Source organism: Hyperolius riggenbachi, chromosome 5 (genome assembly GCF_040937935.1).
Source record: "Hyperolius riggenbachi isolate aHypRig1 chromosome 5, aHypRig1.pri, whole genome shotgun sequence".
Taxonomy (NCBI): domain Eukaryota; kingdom Metazoa; phylum Chordata; class Amphibia; order Anura; family Hyperoliidae; genus Hyperolius; species Hyperolius riggenbachi.
Genome location: NC_090650.1, coordinates 198,286,638 through 198,309,162, shown reverse-complemented (window position 1 = coordinate 198,309,162; position 22,525 = coordinate 198,286,638). Strand labels below are relative to the sequence as shown.

The 22,525-nt window shown below is 42.3% G+C and overlaps 1 protein-coding gene across 29 annotated transcripts in view; it reads left to right on the top strand.

The window, feature by feature from the left end:
- Positions 1-22,525, top strand: part of LRRFIP2 (LRR binding FLII interacting protein 2) — a 192,870-nt gene that overhangs the window by 91,988 nt on the left and 78,357 nt on the right. For 13 of the 29 annotated variants that reach the window (XM_068236556.1, XM_068236544.1, XM_068236543.1 and 10 more), the window contains 4 exons: positions 7,022-7,075; positions 7,161-7,205; positions 11,656-11,724; positions 13,006-13,056. The exons of 10 other annotated variants lie outside the window; for them this stretch is intronic. In XM_068236556.1, the coding sequence (XP_068092657.1) occupies positions 7,022-7,075; positions 7,161-7,205; positions 11,656-11,724; positions 13,006-13,056 (219 nt within the window). Of the gene's footprint in view, positions 1-7,021; positions 7,076-7,160; positions 7,206-9,549; positions 9,657-11,655; positions 11,725-13,005; positions 13,057-22,525 lie in introns of all 29 variants that reach the window. 6 more of the 29 variants (XM_068236552.1, XM_068236547.1, XM_068236549.1 and 3 more) reach the window with 5 other exon arrangements.

Sequence of the window (22,525 nt, the reverse complement as noted above, 5' to 3'; positions counted from 1 at the left end):
GATCTTTCTGGCTTTTTCAGTGTCTAAATCGCACAGTGTCCAAAAAGCATGTGGCATATTCTGTTGCTTGGTTGCTGTGCAATTATTTTGTATGGGGTAGTTTTTGGTTTTTTTTTTATAATCCATATGCATGTGTTTAAATAGCATGGTGTTCATTTGAGCAGTATTTAAAGAGAATCTGAGGTGAGAATAATATGGAGGCTGGCATATTTATTTCCTTTTAAGCAATATCAGTTGTCTGGCTACCCCACTGGTCCTCTGCCTCTAATACTTTCAACCATAGACCCTGAACAAGCATGCAGCAGGTCGGGGGTTTCTGACAATATTGTCAGAACTGACAAGATTAGCTGCATGCTTGTTTCTGGTGTAATTCAGTTCTATACTGCAGCCAAATAGATCAGCAGGACTGCCAGGCAACTAGTATTGTTTAATAGGAAATAATTATGGCAGCCTCCATATCACTCTCACCTCAAGTTCACTTTAAAATTTGAGCTGTGGAAATATTTTAAGATACTTGGAGCTGCAGTTTTCTGTTGGACTTTTTTTTTGTAAAACTATTAAATGCCTAGGCTTGGCATTGTCAAGAAAATTCAAATGTGGTCATTCCAGTTGTGTTACATTCTTCATATTGACTGCATTGTCATGATTCCTATCTGAGCAACAATTTGTACTTATAAGTACTTTAGAGCAGTGTTCCCCAACCCTGTCCTCAAGGCCCACCAACAGTGCATGTTTTCTGGAAATCCACAGAGGTAGTTAATCAGCTCTGCTGAGACACTAATTACCTCACCTGTGCATGTGTGTGGTTTTCTGCAAAACATGCACTTTTGGTGGGCCTTGAGGACAGGGTTGGAGAACTGTGCTTTAAGGTAGCCATACACTGGTCGATTTGCCATCAAATTCGACCAACAGATAGATCCCACTCTGATCGAATCTCGAATCTGATCAGAGAGGGATCGTATGGCTGCCTTTACTGAAAACAGATTGTGAATTGATTTCAGCATGAAACCGATCACCATCTGTGGTGGTGCTGCCGCTGCCCATGCCCGCGTACATTACCTGCTCCGGCCGGCGCGACTCATCCTCTGTCCCCGCAGCTTCTTCTCCGTGCTGGACTCCGGTCTGGCTGGCTTGTCTTCACTGAACTTCCTGTCCGGGGGAAGTTTAAACAGTAGAGGGCGCTCTACTGTTTAAACTTCCTGCCGGGACAGGAAGTTCAATGAAGCAGAAGCCGATCCGGGACCCAGGGCGGAGAAAAAGCTGTGGGCACAGAGGGGGAGTCGCGCTGGCCAGAGCAGGTAATGTATTGCCGCTAGCGGCGGTCGTCGGGCATTCGAACGCCGATATCGTCGCACTCCCGACCCGTCGGCGATCGAGGGAAAACTTGCGCACGGACGGATCGATGGGAACGATTGATTTCGGACAGAAATCGACTGTTCTGTCAGCGTTTGCGCAACGATTTCCCAGCAGATTCAATCACAGTGATCGAAAATCGTTAGGTGTATGGGCAGCTTTAAAGAATATCGGGTGGGGAAAAGTTTGTTTTAATAATGATTAGCACAAGATTTGGTGGTTGTCGCAAAGGCAATTGTAGAAAGTCATGTAATCTCATACATATCAATGTATGAATTAGAGATTAGATGAGAGTAGTTTTAACCACTTGCCGACCACACATAGCCAATGTGCGGCGGCAAAGTGGCACGCCCAGGACCACGTAACGCCAATTGGCATCGGGTCCTGGGACACTAGCTGGCCGAGGATCGTGCGCTGTGATTCGCGCGCTGTGATTCGCGCGCATCCACCGGCAATAGGCGCCACCCACCCGCGACGTCAACCCGCCGGCCGCTCCAAAGCGCCGGCGGGTTGTTAACTCCTTGATCGCCTCGTGGAAAGCATATAATACACTTTGTAATGTATACAAAGCGTATTATACAGGCTGCCTCCTGCCCTGGTAGTCCCAGTGATCGAGGGACCACCAGGGCACGCTGCAGCCACCCTAGTCTGCACCCAAACACACTGATCCTGCCCCTTGATCACCCACAGCACCCATCAGACCCCTGCCCACCCCCCAGACCCCTGTTCGCACCCAATCACCCCCCTAATCACCCATCAATCACTCCCTGTCACTATCTGTCAACGCTATTTTGTAGATTAGGTCCTAAACTGTCCCCTGGGGGCTCCTGATCACTCCCCCTCCCGTGTACTGTATACATCTATTCTCCCCTGTAATCACCCACTGATCACCTGTCAAGCACCCATCAATCACCCCGTCACCACCTGTCACTGCCACCCATCAGATCAGACCCTAACCTGCCCCTTGTGGGCACCTGATCATAGTGCTCAAGAAACCGTGGATAGCCCACACCCTCAGATTGCCTGCAGACCCACCCTCAGATCACCTCCGAAAGTGCTTTGTTTACATCTGCTCTCCCCTCTAATCACCCATCAATCACCCATCAAACACCCCGTCACCACCTGTCACTGCTACCCATCAAGTCAGACCCTAATCTGCCCCTTGCAGCCACCCAATCACCCGCCACACCCTCAAATAGCCCCCCAGACCCCCTCTGATCAACTCGCCAGTGCACTGCTTGCATATATTCTCCCCTGTAATCACCTACTGATCACTTATCAATCACCCCGTCACCCCCTGTCACTGCTACCAATCAGATCAGACCCTTAGGCTGATCACTCGGCCAAACCCTCAGATTCCCCTCAGACCCCCTTCCGATCACCTCCCCAGTGCATTGATTGCATCTATTCTCCCCTCTAATCACCCCCTGAGACAGCCATCAATCACCTCCTGTCACCCCCTAGCACTCCTATCCATCAGATCAGGCCCTAATATGCCCCCTGCGGGCTTCTGATCACCCGGCCAAACCCTAACCTGCCCCACCGCAGTGACAGAAATTTTTTTTTTCTGATCACTGCTGGTACAACTTAATTGTGGCTGAGACCAACCGTTATGCCACACAATACGCAACCGCCAATTCAATAAGCTACTATGCCCAGCCTTTTCCAAGTCTTTCCAAGTTTCCCAACGTAACATTTTTTTGGGACCTCCTCCTTAACATGGGTCTAGTGAAAAAGAATGTATTGCGGTCTTATTGGTCTACGCACCCAATACATCACATGCCCATGTTCTCTGCTGCCATGTCCAGGTCATGATTTGAGAACATCCTGCGCTTCCTGCACTTCAGTGCCAATACAACCTGTCATCTAAGAGGCCGCCCTGCTTATGACAAGTTCCACAAAATTCGGCCCCTCATAGACTACCTGTCATCAAAATTTGCAGATGCTTCTACCCCTGAACAGTCATTTTGAGGCATCTGGTTTCCAGACTACTCCTCATGGTTTTGGACCCCTAAAATGCCAGGGCAGTATAAGAACCCCACAAGTGACCCCATTTTAGAAAGACTACACCCCAAGGTACTCCGTTAGGTGTCTGGTGAGTTCATAGAAGATTTTATTTTTTGTCACAAGTTAGTGGAAAATGAAACTTTGTGGACAAAAAACTATAAAAATCAATTTCCGCTAACTTGTGACAAAAAAATTAAATCTTCTATGAACTCACCATACACCTAACGGAATACCTTGCGGTGTCTTCTTTCTAAAATGGGGTCACTTGTTGGGTTCCTAATACTGCCCTGGCATTTTAGGGGCCCTAAACCGTGATGAGTAGTCTAGATACCAAATGCCTCAAAATGACCTGTGAATAGGACGTTGGGCCCCTTAGCGCACCTAGGCTGCAAAAAAGTGTTACACGTGGTATCGCCGTACTCAGGAGAAGTAGTATAATGTGTTTTGGGGTGTATTTTTACACATACCCATGCTGGGAGGGAGAAATATCTCTGTAAATGGACAATTTGTAAAAAAAAAAAAAAAAAAACTCATTTACAGAGATATTTCTTCCACCCAGCATGGGTATGTGTAAAAATACACCCCGAAACACATTATACTACTTCTCCTGAGTACGGGGATACCACATGTGTGACACTTTTTTGGAGCCTAGGTGTGCCGAGGGGCCCAAAGTCCAATGAGCACCTTTAGGCTTTACAGGGGTGCTTACAATTTAGCACCCCCCCAAAATGCCAGGACAGTAAACACACCCCACAAATGACCCCATTTTGGAAAGTAGACATCCCAAAGTATTCAGAGAGGGGCATGGTGAGTCCGTGACAGATTTCATTTTTTTTTTTTGTCACAAGTTAGCAGAAATGGAAACTTTTTTTTATTTATTTTTTTTTTGTCACAAAGTGTCATTTTCCGCTAACTTGTGACAAAAAATAAAATCTTCTATGAACTCACCATGCCTCTTAGTGAATACTTTGGGATGTCTTCTTTCCAAAATGGGGTCATTTTGGGGGGTATTTATACTATCCTGGAATTCTAGCACCTCATGAAAACTGACAGGTGCTCAGAAAAGTCAGAGATGCTTCAAAATGGGAAAATTCACTTTTTGCACCATAGTTTGTAAATGCTATAATTTTTACCCAAAAGTTTTATCAAAGACATGTAGCACAATAAATTTGGTCAAAAATGTATACAGAAATTTTACTTTATTTGAAAAATGTCAGTACAGAAAGTTAAAAAAAACATTTTTTTGACAAAATTCATGTCTTTTTTGACGAATATAATAAAAACTAAAAATCACAGCAGCAATCAAATAGCACCAAAAGAAATCTGTATTAGTGATAAGAAAAGGATGTAAAATTCATTTAGGGCTGGTGCACACCAAAACCCGCTAACAGATCCGCAAAATGCTAGCAGATTTTTAAACGCTTTTTTTTTTTTATGAGGCGTTTTGCTAGCGTTTTGCGGATTGCTGCTGCGGTTTTCAGTATAGTAGATTTCATATATTGTTGCAGTAAAGCTGTTACTGAACAGCTTCTGTAACAAAAACGCCTGCAAAACCGCTCTGAAGTGCCGTTTTTCAGAGCGGTTTGCGTTTTTCCTATACTTAACATTGAGGCAGAAACGCATCCGAAATCCAAAAAATGCCTCACCCAGGCATTTTTCGTTTCTGCAAAACGCCTGCCGCTCTGGTGTGCACCACCCCATTGAGATACATTGACCAAGCAGATCCGCAGCCGCAAGCGGATCTGAAAACGCCCAAAAAGCCGCTCGGTGTGCACCAGCCCTTAGATGGTAGGTTGTATGACCGAGCAATAAACCGTTAAAGCTGCAGTGGTCTGAATGGAAATAAAGTGTTTGGTCCTTAAGGGGTTTTATGACTGCAGTCCTTAAAGCGGAATATAACCCTGCATTTCAACTTTGCTCTAAAACATTATTTACAGTATATTATATGCAACCAGCATTTTTTTTTTTTACTAGTCCAGCATTGGAAGGGTACACAGGGCTTTAAAGTCCCTGGAGATTTTTGTTTACACAAATGTATCTAAGTGTTTATTGTGACTCATCTCTCTCAAGGAGAAGGAGTTGAAGGGCAGCCAAAGAGTGTGTAACATTTCTAAATATATACATATAACTAAATAGAATGTAACTATCTGAACGTCTGCACGGAACTTAAAACCTCTGTGTTTAACCCTTCCAATGCTGGTCTAGTAAAAAAAAAATGCTTTTTGCATATAATATGCTGTAAATAATGTTTTAGAGAAAAGTTGAAATGCAGGGTTATATTCCGCTTTAATGTGGTTAAGTTACCCATACATCTAGTGTTTTTGGCAGCTGGTCGACCAAGTGGCAGACCTATTTATCTGTTTGCTGGCACATTGGTCTTCCGTTTGTGCTGAATGCTCTACTTCTGCGCTTCTCATTTTCATGCTACCTTTTGGTCCAGTTAGACTACTAAAAACCTTTATAAGGAGACATTTGTAGCACTGGAGACTTAGGGCTATATTCACAAAAGAATGGTAAACTTAACATGTGTAGACTGCGCACGTTACGTTTACTGAGATATACACAATTTACATAACGAGTTACACAATTTGTGTAATTTAATTTATACATGCAACATAAGTGATGCATGCATGTAGTGTTACGTAATTTACATAACTTGTTAAGTCTAAATTAACTTAAAGCGGAACTGTAGATAGAAAATAAACACATTGTTTCACATACCTGGGGCTTCCTCAAGCCCCCAGCAGCCGTCCTGTCCCGTGCCGCTTCTCGGCGAGCCTCCGTTCTCCCGCCGACAGCTACTTTCGGTTTCGCCGGCGGGCCACTGTGCCTGCGTGGCTCTGGCCAAGCGTATCCTTTCTTCGCGTTCCCCGCTATTGCAGAGGGGAACGCAAAGAAAGGATACGCTTGGCAGGGCTGCGCTGGCCTCGAATTACAAGTCGAGGTACGGGACGGAGCGGCGACGACAGAGTGGAGGCGCGGGACAGGACAGCTGCTGGGGGCTTGGGGAAGCCCCAGGTAAGTGAAACAATGTGTTTATTTTCTATCTACAGTTCCGCTTTAATGTGCGCTGTCTATGCATATTAAATATTTGGTCCTCTATAGCCTACTATAGAATCAATGGCAAAGTCCAGCAGACAGAATTTGGGGTATTTTGCTAAGCTCTGTTTTTATTCGGCAAGCATTTTTTTAAGATGAGCACATTCTTCACACATGTACAGCACCAGGTCTCACTGCATGCTATTCTGAATTCCATAACTGCTTTTAAACACTCAAATGGTGGAGCACCCTCCTGGTTTGGCAGTGAAAATAACTTGTCCCTTTAAAAATGTTGATTGGCATGGCTGGCTATTGAATCTGATTAACTAAACTGTGTTTTCAAATTGTCTTTGGGTTGTTTCAGTAGTTTTTTTTATGTATTTGTAATAAGACCAAACTGCACGACCATCATGATTGCTTAGAAACTGCTTTTACATTTTCTTTTGTGAAATGGTTTGTTTGCTGAGCTGCTTGTGAATAATTCAGCAATGACAATATGAAATTGGCTAATTCTTTAAACATTAAGATAAAAATTTGTGTTAACTGTTGAAAGCATGTTTGAACTTTGCCAGGTTTCAGTTAGTGAATGAAAAATTCTCCAATGCACTTTGTTGTCTCTCAGGAGGATTCCGACCGGGCCAAGTACTCTCACCGGTCCAGTCACCGTCCTTATCTGGTTTGTACTGCCTTATGAAACAGAATTTCTTTTTAGCATTTACATTTTGAAATAAATTATATTTTCTATAATCTACCATATTAAGGAGTCTTCGGATTTGACTAGTAGCAGAAGCGTCAAAATTCATAGGGTCAGTTTGTCCCTAACTTTATTTGTAATGGTGCATGTAACCGTTTTCCTAGCACACCTATGCTTTTGTTTTGCTTTCGTGTTCTGCATAACTGAAGGTGTTTTTTTTTGTTTTTGTTTTTCATGGCTTTTCGGGACACAGTGATAGTTTACAAATTAATGGGATTAATGGTCTGTCTGACAGGCTTTTTAAGTGCTTGATTGTTTGGAATGTGCTGTCTTGCCTGGCATGCATGCAGATGCCCATTATGTTATGCTGGGGATACACGGTACGTTTTTGTACCGTGTATCGACCAGCTGATCCGGCCAGCTGTTAATATTCAGCTGGCCCGATCAAGCCGCTCGACCCACGCCCACCGGCGGACAATGGCACGGAATCGAGCGGCTGATAGGGACCGCCGGCGGGGACGAGCGGGAATCGATCCGCGCGTACGAGCCGCCATCGAGACGCTGGCTCGATCCGGCGCATAAAACGTGCCGTGTATGCTCGGCATAAGAGTTGAGGAGAATTTGAGGGCTGCGCAAAGATATTATCTCCAAATTCTGTTCCTGGTTTCATTGAATTTCTTGGATTGTATTTCTTTTTTAGATTGTATTCTGTATAGATTGTGTATATACAGATGTCCCCAAGGAATTTATAGAGAATTCATACATTAAATGGAGGCTGCCATATTTATTTTCTTTTAAACAATACCAGTTGCCTGGCAGCTCTGTTGATCTATATTGGCTGCAGTAAAGTCTCAATAGTGTCTCAATAACACAAGAAACAAGCATGCACCTAATCTTGTTAGATCTGACAATAATGCCAGAAACACCTGATCTGCTGCATGCTTGTTCAGGGTCTGTGGCTAGAAGTATTAGCCAGGCAACTGGTATTGCTTAAAAGGAAATAAATATGGCAGCCTCCATATCCTTTTCCCTTCAGTTGTCCTTTAAGGGCTCAGTGCAGGGTCATACAACTCGGCACACAGAGACAACACAGAGCTTTCTGTGGGTGGGCTCTGATCCCTGCTGGCACGATTGTTTTTGTTTAGTTTTTTTGATTTCTTTCTTTCTTTTTTTTTTTTTAATTGTACTTTTTTTTTTTATTTATTTACTTATACCCCTCCCTCTTTCCCCCTGGCAGCCAATCTCTGCAAACGGCTCTCATAGACATCAGCCTATGTATAACACGGCTGTCCCCAGTACAGCGCTGCCGTAGATCGCAGCGCTGTACAATGTAAATAGATGACGGTTTAACCGCAGGGAGACTGATGACAGAGCAGAGATGTGCGCGCATCGGCACACGCGATATCCTGCAAAACACTCCCCCAGGACTGCACACCTATTGGTGTTAGGCGGTCCTGGGGCTCCCGCCGCGTCCCTGCCAATTGGCATGGGGCGGTCTTTAAGTAGTTAAAGTGAACCAAAGAGCCACTCTGGGTCAAAAATCAGATACTTGCCTAAAAAGAGTGAAGCGTTTGGAACCTCCAGATTGCAGACGTACCGTCCTATCAAGGGACATGCATGCAGTGAATGTGCACTTTGGCAAGTATTGCATGACACTTGTGGGAGCAGCAACACAGGATTCAGCTGATAAAGCCTGTGTTTCCCAATTGCATGTGATGTGAAAAGCATATCAGATTGCTTGCAGTGGAAATAGAGTTAAGCTCGCCATACACACATCAATTTTCCTTGTCGATTTGATCACTCTGAAACTTTTGTTTAACATGTCGCATTGATCGTAATGGTGACCATCCTGAATGTAAAATCTCAATCAAAGGTGGAAGAGGAGCATAAGTGCATTGGCAGCCCATAGCATTACACTGCATCAAGCGTTACAACACTGTGGTTCGATGATGGAGTGTATTGAAAAGCTATGTGCTGTGTCTGTTAGGAATAGAACCCTCAATGAAATTGAAAATCTATGTTCGGTGTGTGTTAGGAATAGATGCCTCTCCGATCAGATTCAGATCAGAAAGAGATTGAACGATTTGCCACATTGGGTGGCAATCTGTGTATGGCTATGTTTAGCTAAAGTAGCATTAAGGAGTTTAGTAAACGTCTACTCCCACCACACTCCAAATGGAGTATAAAGTGCTGCATGAGGTTTCCTTTTGGTTTGTGTGGAATTTTATTTCAAGGCTTTAAAGAGAACACAGTGACTAATGCAAGGATTTGAGAGGTCATTCTTAAATTTAAATTGTGTAAACTTATTTGTGAAAGCTTACTTATTAGATAAAGCAAGGTCCAGCTTGCAATCTGCTAGCTAACAAGACCTTCCAGCTACAGATTATTTCAATAGGAATGGCTGCACCTGTAACCACATGCATATCTGTGTTTTACATGCTCTCATCTGCTCTCAGATGTGCACTCATGTTATGGAAGTCTCATTGATGCCTGTGCTGAGCGAATGCCAGCTCCCAGCAAGTTCCCAAGAGCAGCTGACAGGCGTTGGATGCATTACCTGCAGGTGTTCCTGTGATGGAGGATTCTTCTTCTCTTTAGGCTTATATTGATGGTCTTTAGCTGACCTCAAATGGGCAGATGTATAATTTTCACTGTAAGAGTTAAAAGGAACCAAGGTAAGAGACGTATGGAGGCTGCCAAATTTTTCTCCACAATATCAATTATCTGGCAGTCCTGCTGATCTTTTTGGTAAGTAGTGTCTGATTTACACACCTGAAAGCGAACCCGAGGTGAATTTTAAGAATGCTATTCGGACACAGAGGCTGGTTCTGCATACAATGACCAGCCTCTGTTGCTATACTGTGCCCCCGCCCCCCCCCCCCCGCGCTTTGCTGTCCCCCAGAAAAAAAGCTGTGGTAGCAAAATGCAGCGTGTCGCTAGCTGGCTGATTACATCCAGGCTGTCATTTACTGCCGCTCCCCCGCCTCCTCTATAGCGCCGAACCCCGTCCCTTCCCTCCAATCAGCTTAAGTAAGCTGGGAGGGAAGGGGCGCAGGCGGGGAGTGTCGCTATAGAGGAGGCGGGGGGAGCAGCGATAAATGACAGCCTGGATGTAAACAGCCGGCTAGCGACAAGCTGCATGTCGCTAGCACGGCGGGTTTTTTTTGTGGGGGACTGCAGAGCGTGGGGGGGGCGCACAGTATAGTAACAGAGGCTGGTTCTGCACACAATGACCAGCCTCTGTGTCCTAATAGCATTCTTAAAACCCTCCTCGGGTTCTCTTGAAACAAGTTTGCAGCTAATCCTGTCAGATTTTTGAAACGTAATCTGCATGCTTGTTCAGGGTCTGTGGCTAAAAGTAGAGGCTCAGCAGAACAGCCAGGCAACTGGTACTGCTTAAAATAAAAAAAAAATAGGTTCGCCTCTAAATGTCTCTCAATACAGGTTCCCTTTAACAAACCAGTGCTTTTATTTGTGCAAATGAGGCCGTTGAATGCAGCTACACCTCTCCTGAAAGGTAAAGCAAAGTCATAAAACATTTTGTTTGGCTTAGGGAACACTGCTGATAACTGGACAGTACAGAGTCATTTAAAAGACTACTTATTTTTTCCTGCTTAATTAAGCAGATTTTTTTTTGTCAAATTGTTTTTAAATCAATCTTAGAAATTCAACACTTGAATTGAACATACCAATATGAAACTCCAGGAAAGGTCATTTTACCATTAGTACTACATGTACAAGAAATTATCTAATTAATGTATTTCAGTTCAGGTGTTCTTAAAGGCTGGGCTCCCATATAGCAATCTATTTATTGAAACACTCGAGTATACTGCAAATTAACTTAGAGGTTCACATACTTAGACTGTACATGTAAATGTAACTGTGGATCATTTGATTCTATTCAACTGCATTTTCATTATATATATTAAATGTTTTTTGTGAAAAACAGACATTTTGATTGTGTCATAATGGCACAGAAATTTAGAAAATATAGGTAAAAATTAAATCGTCATTGTATTGTTGTCAGATAGTTCTAAAAGTAGAATTACATGGTTCTGCCGCAAGCCCAGATACCAGCAACAAGTAACATTCTTTCAGTGTTCCGCAGCAGTTGTGTGGTGACCTGCCTTGACTCTAGCATAAGAATAACATATATGAACACTGTCTGCTCAGCAGTATAAAACCTGGTTCAGCTAAAACAGTGTTCTGCAAAGCTCAGATTATTATAGCATTGCCCAAGAAAGTGTAACTAAGGAAAAGTAAATTATTCTCTCAGTGTGCTGTTTGCTTTCTGAGAACACTCATCTAAATTTGTTAACCTCAGTGTGCTTGATTATTGCTAACAAAGCTAAAATTGACTGCATTGCTATAAAATACAGAACAACATTACATTTGAAATAAACTTCACAACATATCTTCCATGTATCTTGTGAAACACTTGTAATTTTCTTCACTAACCTTTCCTGCGTTTTCATGGCAATTTTTAGTTAAAATAAAGTTTAAATGTATTTTATATACAGCGTTTTTGATGTTGTAAATATCTACATTTGTTTACTCTTAAGAGCTCATCGTTGGATGTGAGTGGTTCCCATAAAGGCAGAGAACACACTTCCAGGCGGAGAGACCTTGTGGTGTGTACTTCCAACAGGCATGCTGGTGTGCTGTGCATTAGCCCAAGTTGACTGACCACTAACTTCATAACTTTAAATCGCTTTACTGTGTGCATTTGCTGTTCAGAAGCTTATCCTACTAGCTTCCTTTACATATAATAAAAAGACTGAAGTTGGCACTTTGTGTGCATGTTTAGTATACACAGTTAGAATTACATAGCTGTAAACTATTGGTGTAAGAAATAAAAACTAAAACTTGCTGTACTGAAAAGTCCAAATCATTTTGCTATCTAAGCATACCTGTAACAGGCTTAGGAAATGAAAGATGAGCATACGATAAATTCAGATCGATTCAGAGGCTTTCTGCAAAACAATTCACAGCAGTCAGTAAGTCCATGGGCTATGGGCTGCAAGGGTAATACTGGTAAGGAAAATTGCGTTTTTTTTCTTCTGTAGATCTAAAGTTGCATACATGAGTCCATATCACTCTCAGTAAACATTGCTCAATCATTAGTGCAACATTCCGGAGAATGAGTGTTATACACACACGCTGCTTGCCTGTAAACAAGCAGCGTGTCTATATAATGCTTAGCAGGACATCTGTATAGTACTCTTTCCCTTGATTATTGCACTAATGATCAATCAGTGTTCATTATGTACCATGTAATAGAGCAGCCTTTCTCAACCTTTTTATCTTGGAGGAACCCTGTAAATAACTTTTGGATCTCAAGGAACCCCTGCAAACAAGTTTTTGGTCTCGAGGAACCCCTGCATTTATTTTTCAGGAGGCATGGTCTTTAAATAGGTTAGGCTGCTAATTTCACTATCTCCTATTACACTGCCACTCATTATACTGTCTCCTGAGCCCCCAATTTAGTGCTTCTTGTTACAGTACCACCTATTATAGCGTGCTCTATTATACTTCCCCCACGATGGGGTAAAATGCCAAGGAACCCCTGCAGAGTCCTCAAGGAACCCTGGGGTTCCAGGAAACCCTGGTTGAGAAAGCCTGTAATAGAGAGTGGAGGGAGGGGACCAAAACGGTGCAGAACTTTGCAGCTGCTGTCTCCCTGTACCTCTTCCTCCGTCTCCCTGTGCCTCTCACCCGTGCTTATTGTTAATGATTCCGCCATGGCACTTGTTGTGGCAGGTTGTTCGTACATCTGGATTAACTATTCTTTATACAGCGTCTGTTTGCTTAAATTGATGTTTATGTGCATTATGTTTGTATATTTACTGTATAATTTCTACTTTTCATTTGCCTTTAAATCCATTTCTCATTCACATTTTTGCTTTACACAGTCAGAGATTTTGAAAGACAGATCTTCAAAGTCAAGTAGACATGGATCAGGTGTATGTACCAAAATGTGCAGTTTCATTTCAGTCATTAATTTTTTTCTTTTCTACCACTTAATGCTTTTATTAACTGCTTGCACAAAACATACAGTTTGCATTGTGGCTGCAGGTCTGCTATGTGGAATCTTTTAAGTTTACATCTTTCATTCAGGGCCTGAGCCCACTGACGCAGTTGTGTCCACTTTTCAGTTACATGTCAATGTTGCAGATGCTGAAAAGCGGAAACAACCAGGTTAGTGGGCTCAGGCCCTAATAGTTAAGGGGACCTGTTTTATATATATTTGTTTGAAGTTAAGTCATTTTTGTCTTTTATGTTAAATCTGCACTGCTACATTGTCTGTTTCCAAACTAATGGGGTTAACAAAGAGCATGGAATTTGTTACCAGTACTGTATGTTTGATAATCCTCAAATGTATTTACAGTATATGCACCCAGGTGGCCATGTCTACCCTGGAGCTATCTGTAAAAGAATTAAGATTTTCCTCATAATGAGGTTGTTGACTTCATTCAACAAGCCGCAATCTTGGTTGTGTACCAGTCCAGCATAGGAGCCTCTACTCCCTTCTAAAGCTTTAGGAACGAGTGTTAATAGCTCGCACTGCTCAAAGGAGGATTGTTCAGATACTGCGCAGGCACAGGGAGGATGCAGGGGGTTAGCAAAAGCCCCAGGTAAATGAAACACTTTTTTTTTTTGTACATTACATGTTTCCTTTAAAACATTCTACCCACCCCCCACCTCTGCACATGTTTCTAAAGCACTAAAATACTGCTCATAATTCAAATTTTTTTTATGATCTATTAGTAGGAAGCTGTTTAAGTGATTCTTGTTTTATGCACTGCACACAGCAAATGTTGTCATGATTTCAAACATAGCAATTCACAAGTGCATGATATGCAGAAGGGAAGTCCAAAAGACAGCATTTTGTATGGACTTTGAAGCATTGCATGGAATTGGGCACTGGATCCTATAGAAAATTCCATATCAAATAAGCTGCTGCTTTCCCCTTTTTCCAGTCACCAGTATCTCATTTTACGATGGTAAGCAATTTCTGTTGGTCAGAGGCACTTCCATCGTATCAGGGAAAAAAGGGGCACAGAGGAAATGGGCTGCAATTATAAAAGCCTTGATTAGCAAAAATTGCAGCTATAAATAGCAGGTGCAAAGCAATTCCGTAATTTCCAGGCGCCCAAAATTTTTGGGCGCGGGAGGGAAAATTGCAGCTATAAATAGCAGGAGCAAAGTTGACAAGACAAAGTGTTTGACCTTGATATTGTACTCTAGTGCAAATATACTCCTGTCAAGGGAGCACACAGAAGCAGCTTTAATGCTCTACTGTCTGCATCAGGTGTAGCTTGGGAACTTCAGCTGTTCAGGTAACGACATTTTCTGAATTCCCAAACATCAAAACGGTAGCCTGAGAAAACAGCTGATTTATGCATTTTGGAACTGCAAGATAGGGTAATCCCTTTGCACTGTTAACATTGTTATTTAGATATGTAAAACTTGATAGAGATGAGATAAAGTGAAGCAATGTTTAGTTCAAGTTTTGCTTTGAGCAGCATGATATCATAGGCACAGTACTGAGTGCTGCTGCGAGTGAAAGGAAAAAGGTTTCATTTTTCTAAACAAAAGTAGCTCATGAGAAATGTTGGAGAGGGAGGCATCCTACTGAATTAAAACTTTCATAGAATCCTTTTACTGACTCATAAGGTTGATCATGTGTGGCTCTCTGCCAGTGCTTACTCATATCCATTTGCTTCTGGTGGATGACGGATAACAGGGTGTGACACGTTTTCGGTTTCCTGCTTTTTTTTTTTTTTAATTCAATTTCTGCCCTGTATTTATTTTGTGCTAACTCTGTGGTGCATTTGTGTCGATGTAAATACAGATGAGTTGTGTGTGTATGTGTGTGTGTGTATATGTATATGTATATGTATATATTTATATGTGTGTCCTTCTCAAAAAATTAGCATATTGTGATAAAGTTCATTATTTTCTGTAATGTACTGATAAACATTAGACTTTCATATATTTTAGATTCATTACACACAACTGAAGTAGTTCAAGCCTTTTATTGTTTTAATATTGATGATTTTGGCATACAGCTCATGAAAACCCCAAATTCCTATGTCAAAAAATTAGCATATTTCATCCGACCAATAAAAGAAAAGTGTTTTTAAAACAAAAGAAGTCAACCTTCAAATAATTATGTTCAGTTATGCACTCAATACTTGGTCGGGAATCCTTTTGCAGAAATGACTGCTTCAGTGCACCGTGGCATGGAGGCAATCAGCCTGTGGCACTGCTCAGATGTTATGGAGAGAGGATGCTTCGATAGCGGCCTTAAGCTCATCCAGAGTGTTGGGTCTTGCGTCTCTCAACTTTCTCTTCACAATATCCCATAGATTCTCTATGGGGTTCAGGTCAGGAGAGTTGGCAGGCCAATTGAGCACAGTAATACCATGGTCAGTAAACCATTTACCAGTGGTTTTGGCACTGTGAGCAGGTGCCAGGTCGTGCTGAAAAATGAAATGTTCATCTCCATAAAGCTTTTCAGCAGATGGAAACATGAAGTGCTCCAAAATCTCCTGATGGCTAGCTGCATTGACCCTGCCCTTGCTAAAACACAGTGGACCAACAGCAGCAGCTGACATGGCACCCCAGACCATCACTGACTGTGGGTACTTGACACTGGACTTCAGGCATTTTGGCATTTCCCTCTCCCCAGTCTTCCTCCAGACTCTGGCACCTCGATTTCCGAATGACATGCAAAAGTTGCTTTCGTCCGAAAAAAGTACTTTGGACCACTGAGCAACAGTCCAGTGCTGCTTCTCTGTAGCCCAGGTCAGGCACTTCTGCTGCTGTTTCTGGTTCATAAGTGGCTTGACCTGGGGAATGCGACACCTGTAGCCCATTTCCTGCACACACCTGTACACTGTGGCCCTGAATGTTTCTACTCCAGACTCAGTCCACTGCTTCCGCAGGTCCCCCAAGGTCTGGAATCTGTCCTTCTCCACAATCTTCATCAGGGTCCGGTCACACTTTTTCCTTCCCACAGACTTCCCACTGATGTGCCTTGATACAGCACTCTGGGAACAGCCTATTCGTTCAGAAATTTCTTTGTGTCTTACCCTCTTACTTGAGGGTGTCAATGATGGCCTTCTGGACAGCAGTTAGCTCGGCAGTCTTACCCATGATTGCGGTTTTGAGTAATGAACCAGGCTGGGAGTTCTTAAAAGCCTCAGGAATCTTTTGCAGGTGTTTAGAGTTAATTAGTTGATTCAGATGATTAGGTTAATAGCTCGTTTAGAGAACCTTTTCATGATATGCTAATTTTTTGAGATAGGAATTTTGGGTTTTCATGAGCTGTATGCCAAAATCATCAATATTAATACAATAAAAGGCTTGAACTACTTCAGTTGTGTGTAATGAATCTAAAATATATGAAGGTCTAATGTTTATCAGTACATTACAGAAAATAATGAACTTTATCACAATATGCTTATTTTTTGAAGGACCTGTATATGTATGCACATGCACATGCACACGCACACACACGCTGTGCCTTTTGTATAATTGTAAACCTATATTTCTATATTTGTTAAAGTATATTTCCAGTAACCGCAATAGGGCATTATTGTTTTCCAATGGCTACAATAATTAATAGTAGCCTATTATCATTTGAGCTTCTTTTTTGGTATTTCCATAAACATAGAAGCACCAAGTGCTGTTGAAGTGTCCAGTCTTCACTGTCTGACTTCCTGGTTCCTCAAGGCTCTTTTCTAGGCTCAAAAACAGTGGTCCTCAAACTAAGGCTCGGGGGCCGAATGTGGCCTGCCGAGGCTTTTTTACTGGCCCCCCAAAGACAAAATGTATAACTTGTAGCTGTGGCCCACTGTACCTGTAAATATCGGCTGCTCGCATATAGAATAGCAGTGCTGGCATCACCCATCCACATACTGTAGAAGCCAGCGAGCAGTAATTCACTGGCTTTCAATCCAGTTCTTCATCAGGTTGTCACCTGGGTATGCTTCACTGTCTGGTGCACAAAAACGTTCTTTGAGCGCCACATGACTGAATGGCTGCTGCTGGGAGTTCTCCTCCAGGCATGATTGGGGGGAATCGATACCTAGATTCAATATGTTTTTCAACATCATTTTATGTATGTTCCGCCCCCGGCAGTCTGAAGTATGGTGACCCCTGCCCTTGACCGGAAAAGTTTGGGGACCCCTGCTCTAAGACATAAGAATGGTTAACTAAATAAGTGTTAAAATAAAATTTTCCTAAGATGCTGGGAAGAAATTAGCAACGGAAAGCTTCTAGCTACTGGTCCTTATGTAAACTTCATTAAATAAATACAGTACAGTATATTCTGGCATATAAGACTACTTTTTAACCCTTGAAAATCTTCTGAAAAGTCAGGGGTCATCTTATGCGCCGTGTGTCATTGATGCCAGGTGATATGCCCTATCCTGTTACCGCCTCTCAGATCTCGCTGCTGAGGACTGTAGTGAAGCAGGCGCACCTGTGCGAGATCTGAGAGGCAGAGAAGGAAGTAAACTGGATACAAGGGTGGGCCAACAGTGTAAAAGAGGCGTGTTTTATGGACACAGCGCAATCTATTCTTCAATACCACTCTGATAAACAGGGAGACAAGGAGAGCTGACCAATCCACTTAGGGAGAGGGAGAGTTGACCAATCCAAACAATTGCCTATATACTGGGTACCACATACAGTACAGCACCTATATATGTTCATACATAGCATCAGTATATGATTTTTTATTTTTTTTTATTTGGTGTTCGTTGGAAGAGGGGTAGTCTTATACGGCGAGTATATCACAAAGTCTATATTTTAACTGGAAAAGTTGGGGGGATTGTCTTATACGCCCAGTCGTCTTATACGCCAGAGTATACCGTATATAAAAAAAATGCATATTACCCTGTCTTTTCCCCACACAAATACCTTTATTCAAAATCCCTGGTTATTTGCACTGCACCACTGTTGCTGCTGATTTAGAAGTGAGTTGGCGTCCCTGCATTCTGGCATTTGTAGGTCTGTGCAGGCCGATTTATAGAGGTGAATGAAAAGATAGGTAGGCAACACGAGGGATAGGAAGGTCAAACACAGGCTTCACTTGTCAACATATATATTGAACAGAATACCCAAACAGCTCGGGGTGACCCAAAACCATTGGGAACCACAGTTCACGTAAAGCTGAATTATCGCAAATACTTTGTTTTAAGAAGACAAATCACACTAACATATATGTAGACTGAGAGAAGGTCACTTGCGTAAAGAAAATGATGAAGACTGCCCAAGGGAAGGCTGCTTTTCAATAGGGGAGTGTGAGAGGAACATTTTGGGTTTTTTACACATAAAATCGGTGACATTTTCTCTTTAACTAGCTGCCATCTAATAACTGGAAACCAGTAGCTTTTTTACAAGCATTTACTTAATTTCTTCCCCTTTTCTTATTGCACATAGTTCTTTTATAGTTGTCTCAAAGATTCACCAGTAGGCATGCTCCTTTACAGTATTTAGTCCTTTCTCAACCATGTTGTTCGACACCTTACACATCCAGCATAAATCCACCGACCTATAGATACAATGAGAATGGAGGAGGATAAACAGTCTACACTTTGGTGTGGCATAACTGTCTACACCCATGTTCCCTGGCTTTCTGAGAATGCCTGATGACACATGGAGAGTACTTTAAGGACAACTGAAGTGAGAAGAATATAGAAGCTTCCATATGTATTTCCTTTTACACAACGCCAGTTTCCTGGCAGCCCTGCTGATCTGTTTGGCTGCAATAGTGTCTGAATTACACCAGAAAAAAAGCATGTAGCTAATCTCCTCAGATCTGACAATGCCAAAAACCTGATCTGAGTATACTTGTTCAGGGTCTATGGCTGAATGTATTAGAGGCAGAGGATCAGCATGATAGCCAAGCAACTGGTAATGCTTAAAAGGAAATAAATATGGCAGCCTCCACATACCTTTTGCTACAGTTGTCCGTTAAAGCGGTATCGTCACCATAAAAATCAAATTTCAACAGCAACTGGTCTGAGTGTATTAAGTGATAAAGATGCTAATCCTGCTTTTAAAACTTTCAAAACTTTTTCTGCTGTTATGATTTGAAGTTATCACATACTTAAGGAACATTGGCCCTTTAGTAGTCGTGCCAAAGAATTGCATGCTGGGGGTTCTTTTTATCTATAATCTATTCCTCCTCTTCCCTTTATTTCCCTGCCAGCTTCTTATCTGAAACCTAATCCCCTACTCACTTGTGTTTACAAGCAAGGCTGAGGCGACTCAGCGATTGGAGGAGACAAGGAAAAAAGTAAAGGGCAGAAATGACATCACGAGTTAGCCTTAACTGTGGGCAAAAGACATGGCCCCCACCAGGAACAGAATTCTCGTAATTTACTATATAACATTCACTGAAATCAAAACATGGACAGTATAATACATGTGTTATGTAAGTAGGTCAAGTATTTATCTACTTATATATGTGTTTTTTTCCCTGGCATAGTATGGCTGATCCTACTGCTTTAAACCCTTTGACAGCAGCCTTCTACTATCAGTTCTGATGAGCTTTCACTAGTCCTATGCCTCATCTTTGACCTTTTGCCATCGCTTCCCTTTTTCCTGACCTTGCCTCTTGTCCACTGCCAGTCTTCATTTGTTACCTGAACTACAACTTCACCTGAATCAGCTGCCTTGCATGATCTTCACCCAAATTATGACTACTTTGCCAGCTCCCAGCCCTGACTCTCCATGTGAATAGCTGACCAACCCACCCCGTCATCGTCCCAAACTCCGTCTGGATAACTAACCAAGTTTTTGGTTGTCTGTCCCAACTTTTATGCCTGAATTTCACCAGCTGAGAATAGCTTCTCTATCGCCTCGTTCCCATCTTTCAGCCATGAAGTACTTTTTTCCCAGTTACCAGTGGAGCAGTAACGGGGTTGCAAGCTAGTTGTCACCAATAACAACGGCCCTATTTGTTGCTAGGAACAGCAGTCTATTATTCCTTGAATATATGATCCTTCTTGTGAAGACCAGGTGATCACTTAAGCTGTGCATAGACTTACAGATTGCCACACAATATGGCTAAACTATTTCTCTAATCGGAATTGATTCAGAGAATTGATCCGTACAACAAATAACACATCGATTTTCAATTGAAAATCATTTGAGCTGCAGTGTTACTCTGTTCGATGCAGTTCAAAGCTATGAACGATTTACCACTGCACCTGATCAACCTAGATTTTCTAATCTGACCGATCGATACTTTTGTTTTTTGGTTAAAGTCGTTCAAAATTCACTTTGACATTTTAGGGGAATCCATTCCCAGTAGATTTTATCTAAGTGATCAAATCTACTGGGAATTGAACAGGAAAATACATTTTTTGTATGGGTACTTAAAGAGACTCAGAAGTCTCTCTTTTTTTTTTTTTTCCCCCTTCCTGATATTGTGGTGAAACCCCTCCCACAAGAAACTCTGAGGACCGTGGTACTCCTGGCAGTTTCCTGTCTGTGAACCTTGTTGCATTGTGGGAAATAGAAGTTTACAGCTGTTTCCAACTGCCAAAAAAGCATGCAGCAGCTACATCACCTGCCAACAGTAAAAAGGTCACCATGTAATAAATGTCAGAATGTAAATCAGGGATTTAAAAGATTTTACAATGGGCAAACACTGACTAAATCATTTATACATAATTATTGTAAAAATGATGCACTTTTTTTATTACATTATTTTCACTGGAGTTCCTCTTTAAGATCTTTTGAAAATAAAAAAAACCCTGAGAAACCCCCATGAAGAGATGGGCTACTCAAAAACCTGTCGGTTCTGTCAGATTTCTAGTACCTGCTGTAAGTGACTGCAGCATAGGGAAAAAGTAATTTACGGCTTGTTTGACTCTGGACGAAGCATACTTATTTGTATGTTTACATGTATCTTAAATTTTTGCATTTTGGCGATAGTGGCCGGTCCTTTAAGACTCCACGTCCTGAGACAGCCCACACCTACCACTAGTAGCACAGTTAACAGACTTGCTAACAGCTGGTGCGTGGTCAGCAGGGGTGGCACACGTTGCTCCTGCAGTTGGCCTTCAGTGCCAAGATGTACAGAGGGATTTGCCACAGTTCCTATAAGCTTGTTTTTCTGAAGGGGCACTTTTAAGGAGAGTGTTAAGACTGTACAGTTAAGGTTGACAAAGACAATTTTAACTAGCACTGCTCATTTCCACTAAATATCATGACAGCAGACCTGAAAGTAGAATCTAGCCACCTGACACAGAATACTATACAATTTTCAAGAGTTCTACCAGTGGTGGGTTGAAAGTGACAGAAAGCTCTCCTTCCATTAGAAATTGCTGAGCTACTTGGCTTAGGTTAAGATTTTGCACGTTGCCATTTTTTCCTTTAAAAGGCAACTGACCTATTTTACTCAAGGTCACCACCCCTAAGGCTTCTCCCTAGCCTTCATCAAATGCGGTCCTCCATCTTGTCCGTCCCTGTGCCACAGTACCACACTTTGAAGTAGCCACCTTTATGTCGCAGGTTCTCGGCCGCTACAATTCTAGAAGATGTAATCGCATTAAGGAACGTCTACAAACATGCATTGTGTCTACGAAATATGGTCTTGGGCTACTGGAGCTGTGGCACGGGGAACAGCTGTAGAACTCCCCACTCTACATTTTGCCTCTTCACAAGATGATAGCAAAATATCTCTGGACTGCCCTCTGCAAGAGGGTAGCGGTTTGATGTAACATCAGAAACTAAGGCCTCGATTCATAAAAGTGCTGTCGGGAAGGTAACGTCGAGCGGGGAAACACCGCTGTCGGTATTTCCGCCTTCAGGGTGGTAATTCATAAAAATTTTGCTAGATGTGACAGGCGTGCGGAGATATTCCGCTGTAGGCAGACGTAAGGCTGTCGGGAGACATGCGGAAACAGGAGAAGCAGGCGGAATCCCTCCGTGCGGTGTTCTCTCTGCAGCTGCTTGGGAGGTCTGTCCCATTCACTGCAATGTATTCCGCACGCTTCTCGCCACATCAGAGGTAGCGGTAATACCCGTCCGCATACCGCTACCTCTAATCTTTATGAATTGACTACTTGTTACTTTTGCTATGATAATCACCGGGCAAGGCGGTGATTGATCACTCTGCTCGCGAATGTCGGCTTTTCATGCGGAAAAAGCCTTTATGAATACAGATTTTCCTGTGTGGTCGGTAAAGTGAGCAGTTTTCAGCATTTCCGAATTCTGGAATGCTTTATGAATCGAGGCCAATGATATTAATGAAGCTCTGCTTCAGCCACATGTTTTTCTATAATGTTCTTGTGTCTTGAAAAATTACATTTAGCAGTGACTGTCTAAAAAAGATTTTATCAACTGCTTCAACATTTAATGTTTATACTTTGATGTATGAAAGTAGCTTGTCAAGATTAAATGTCA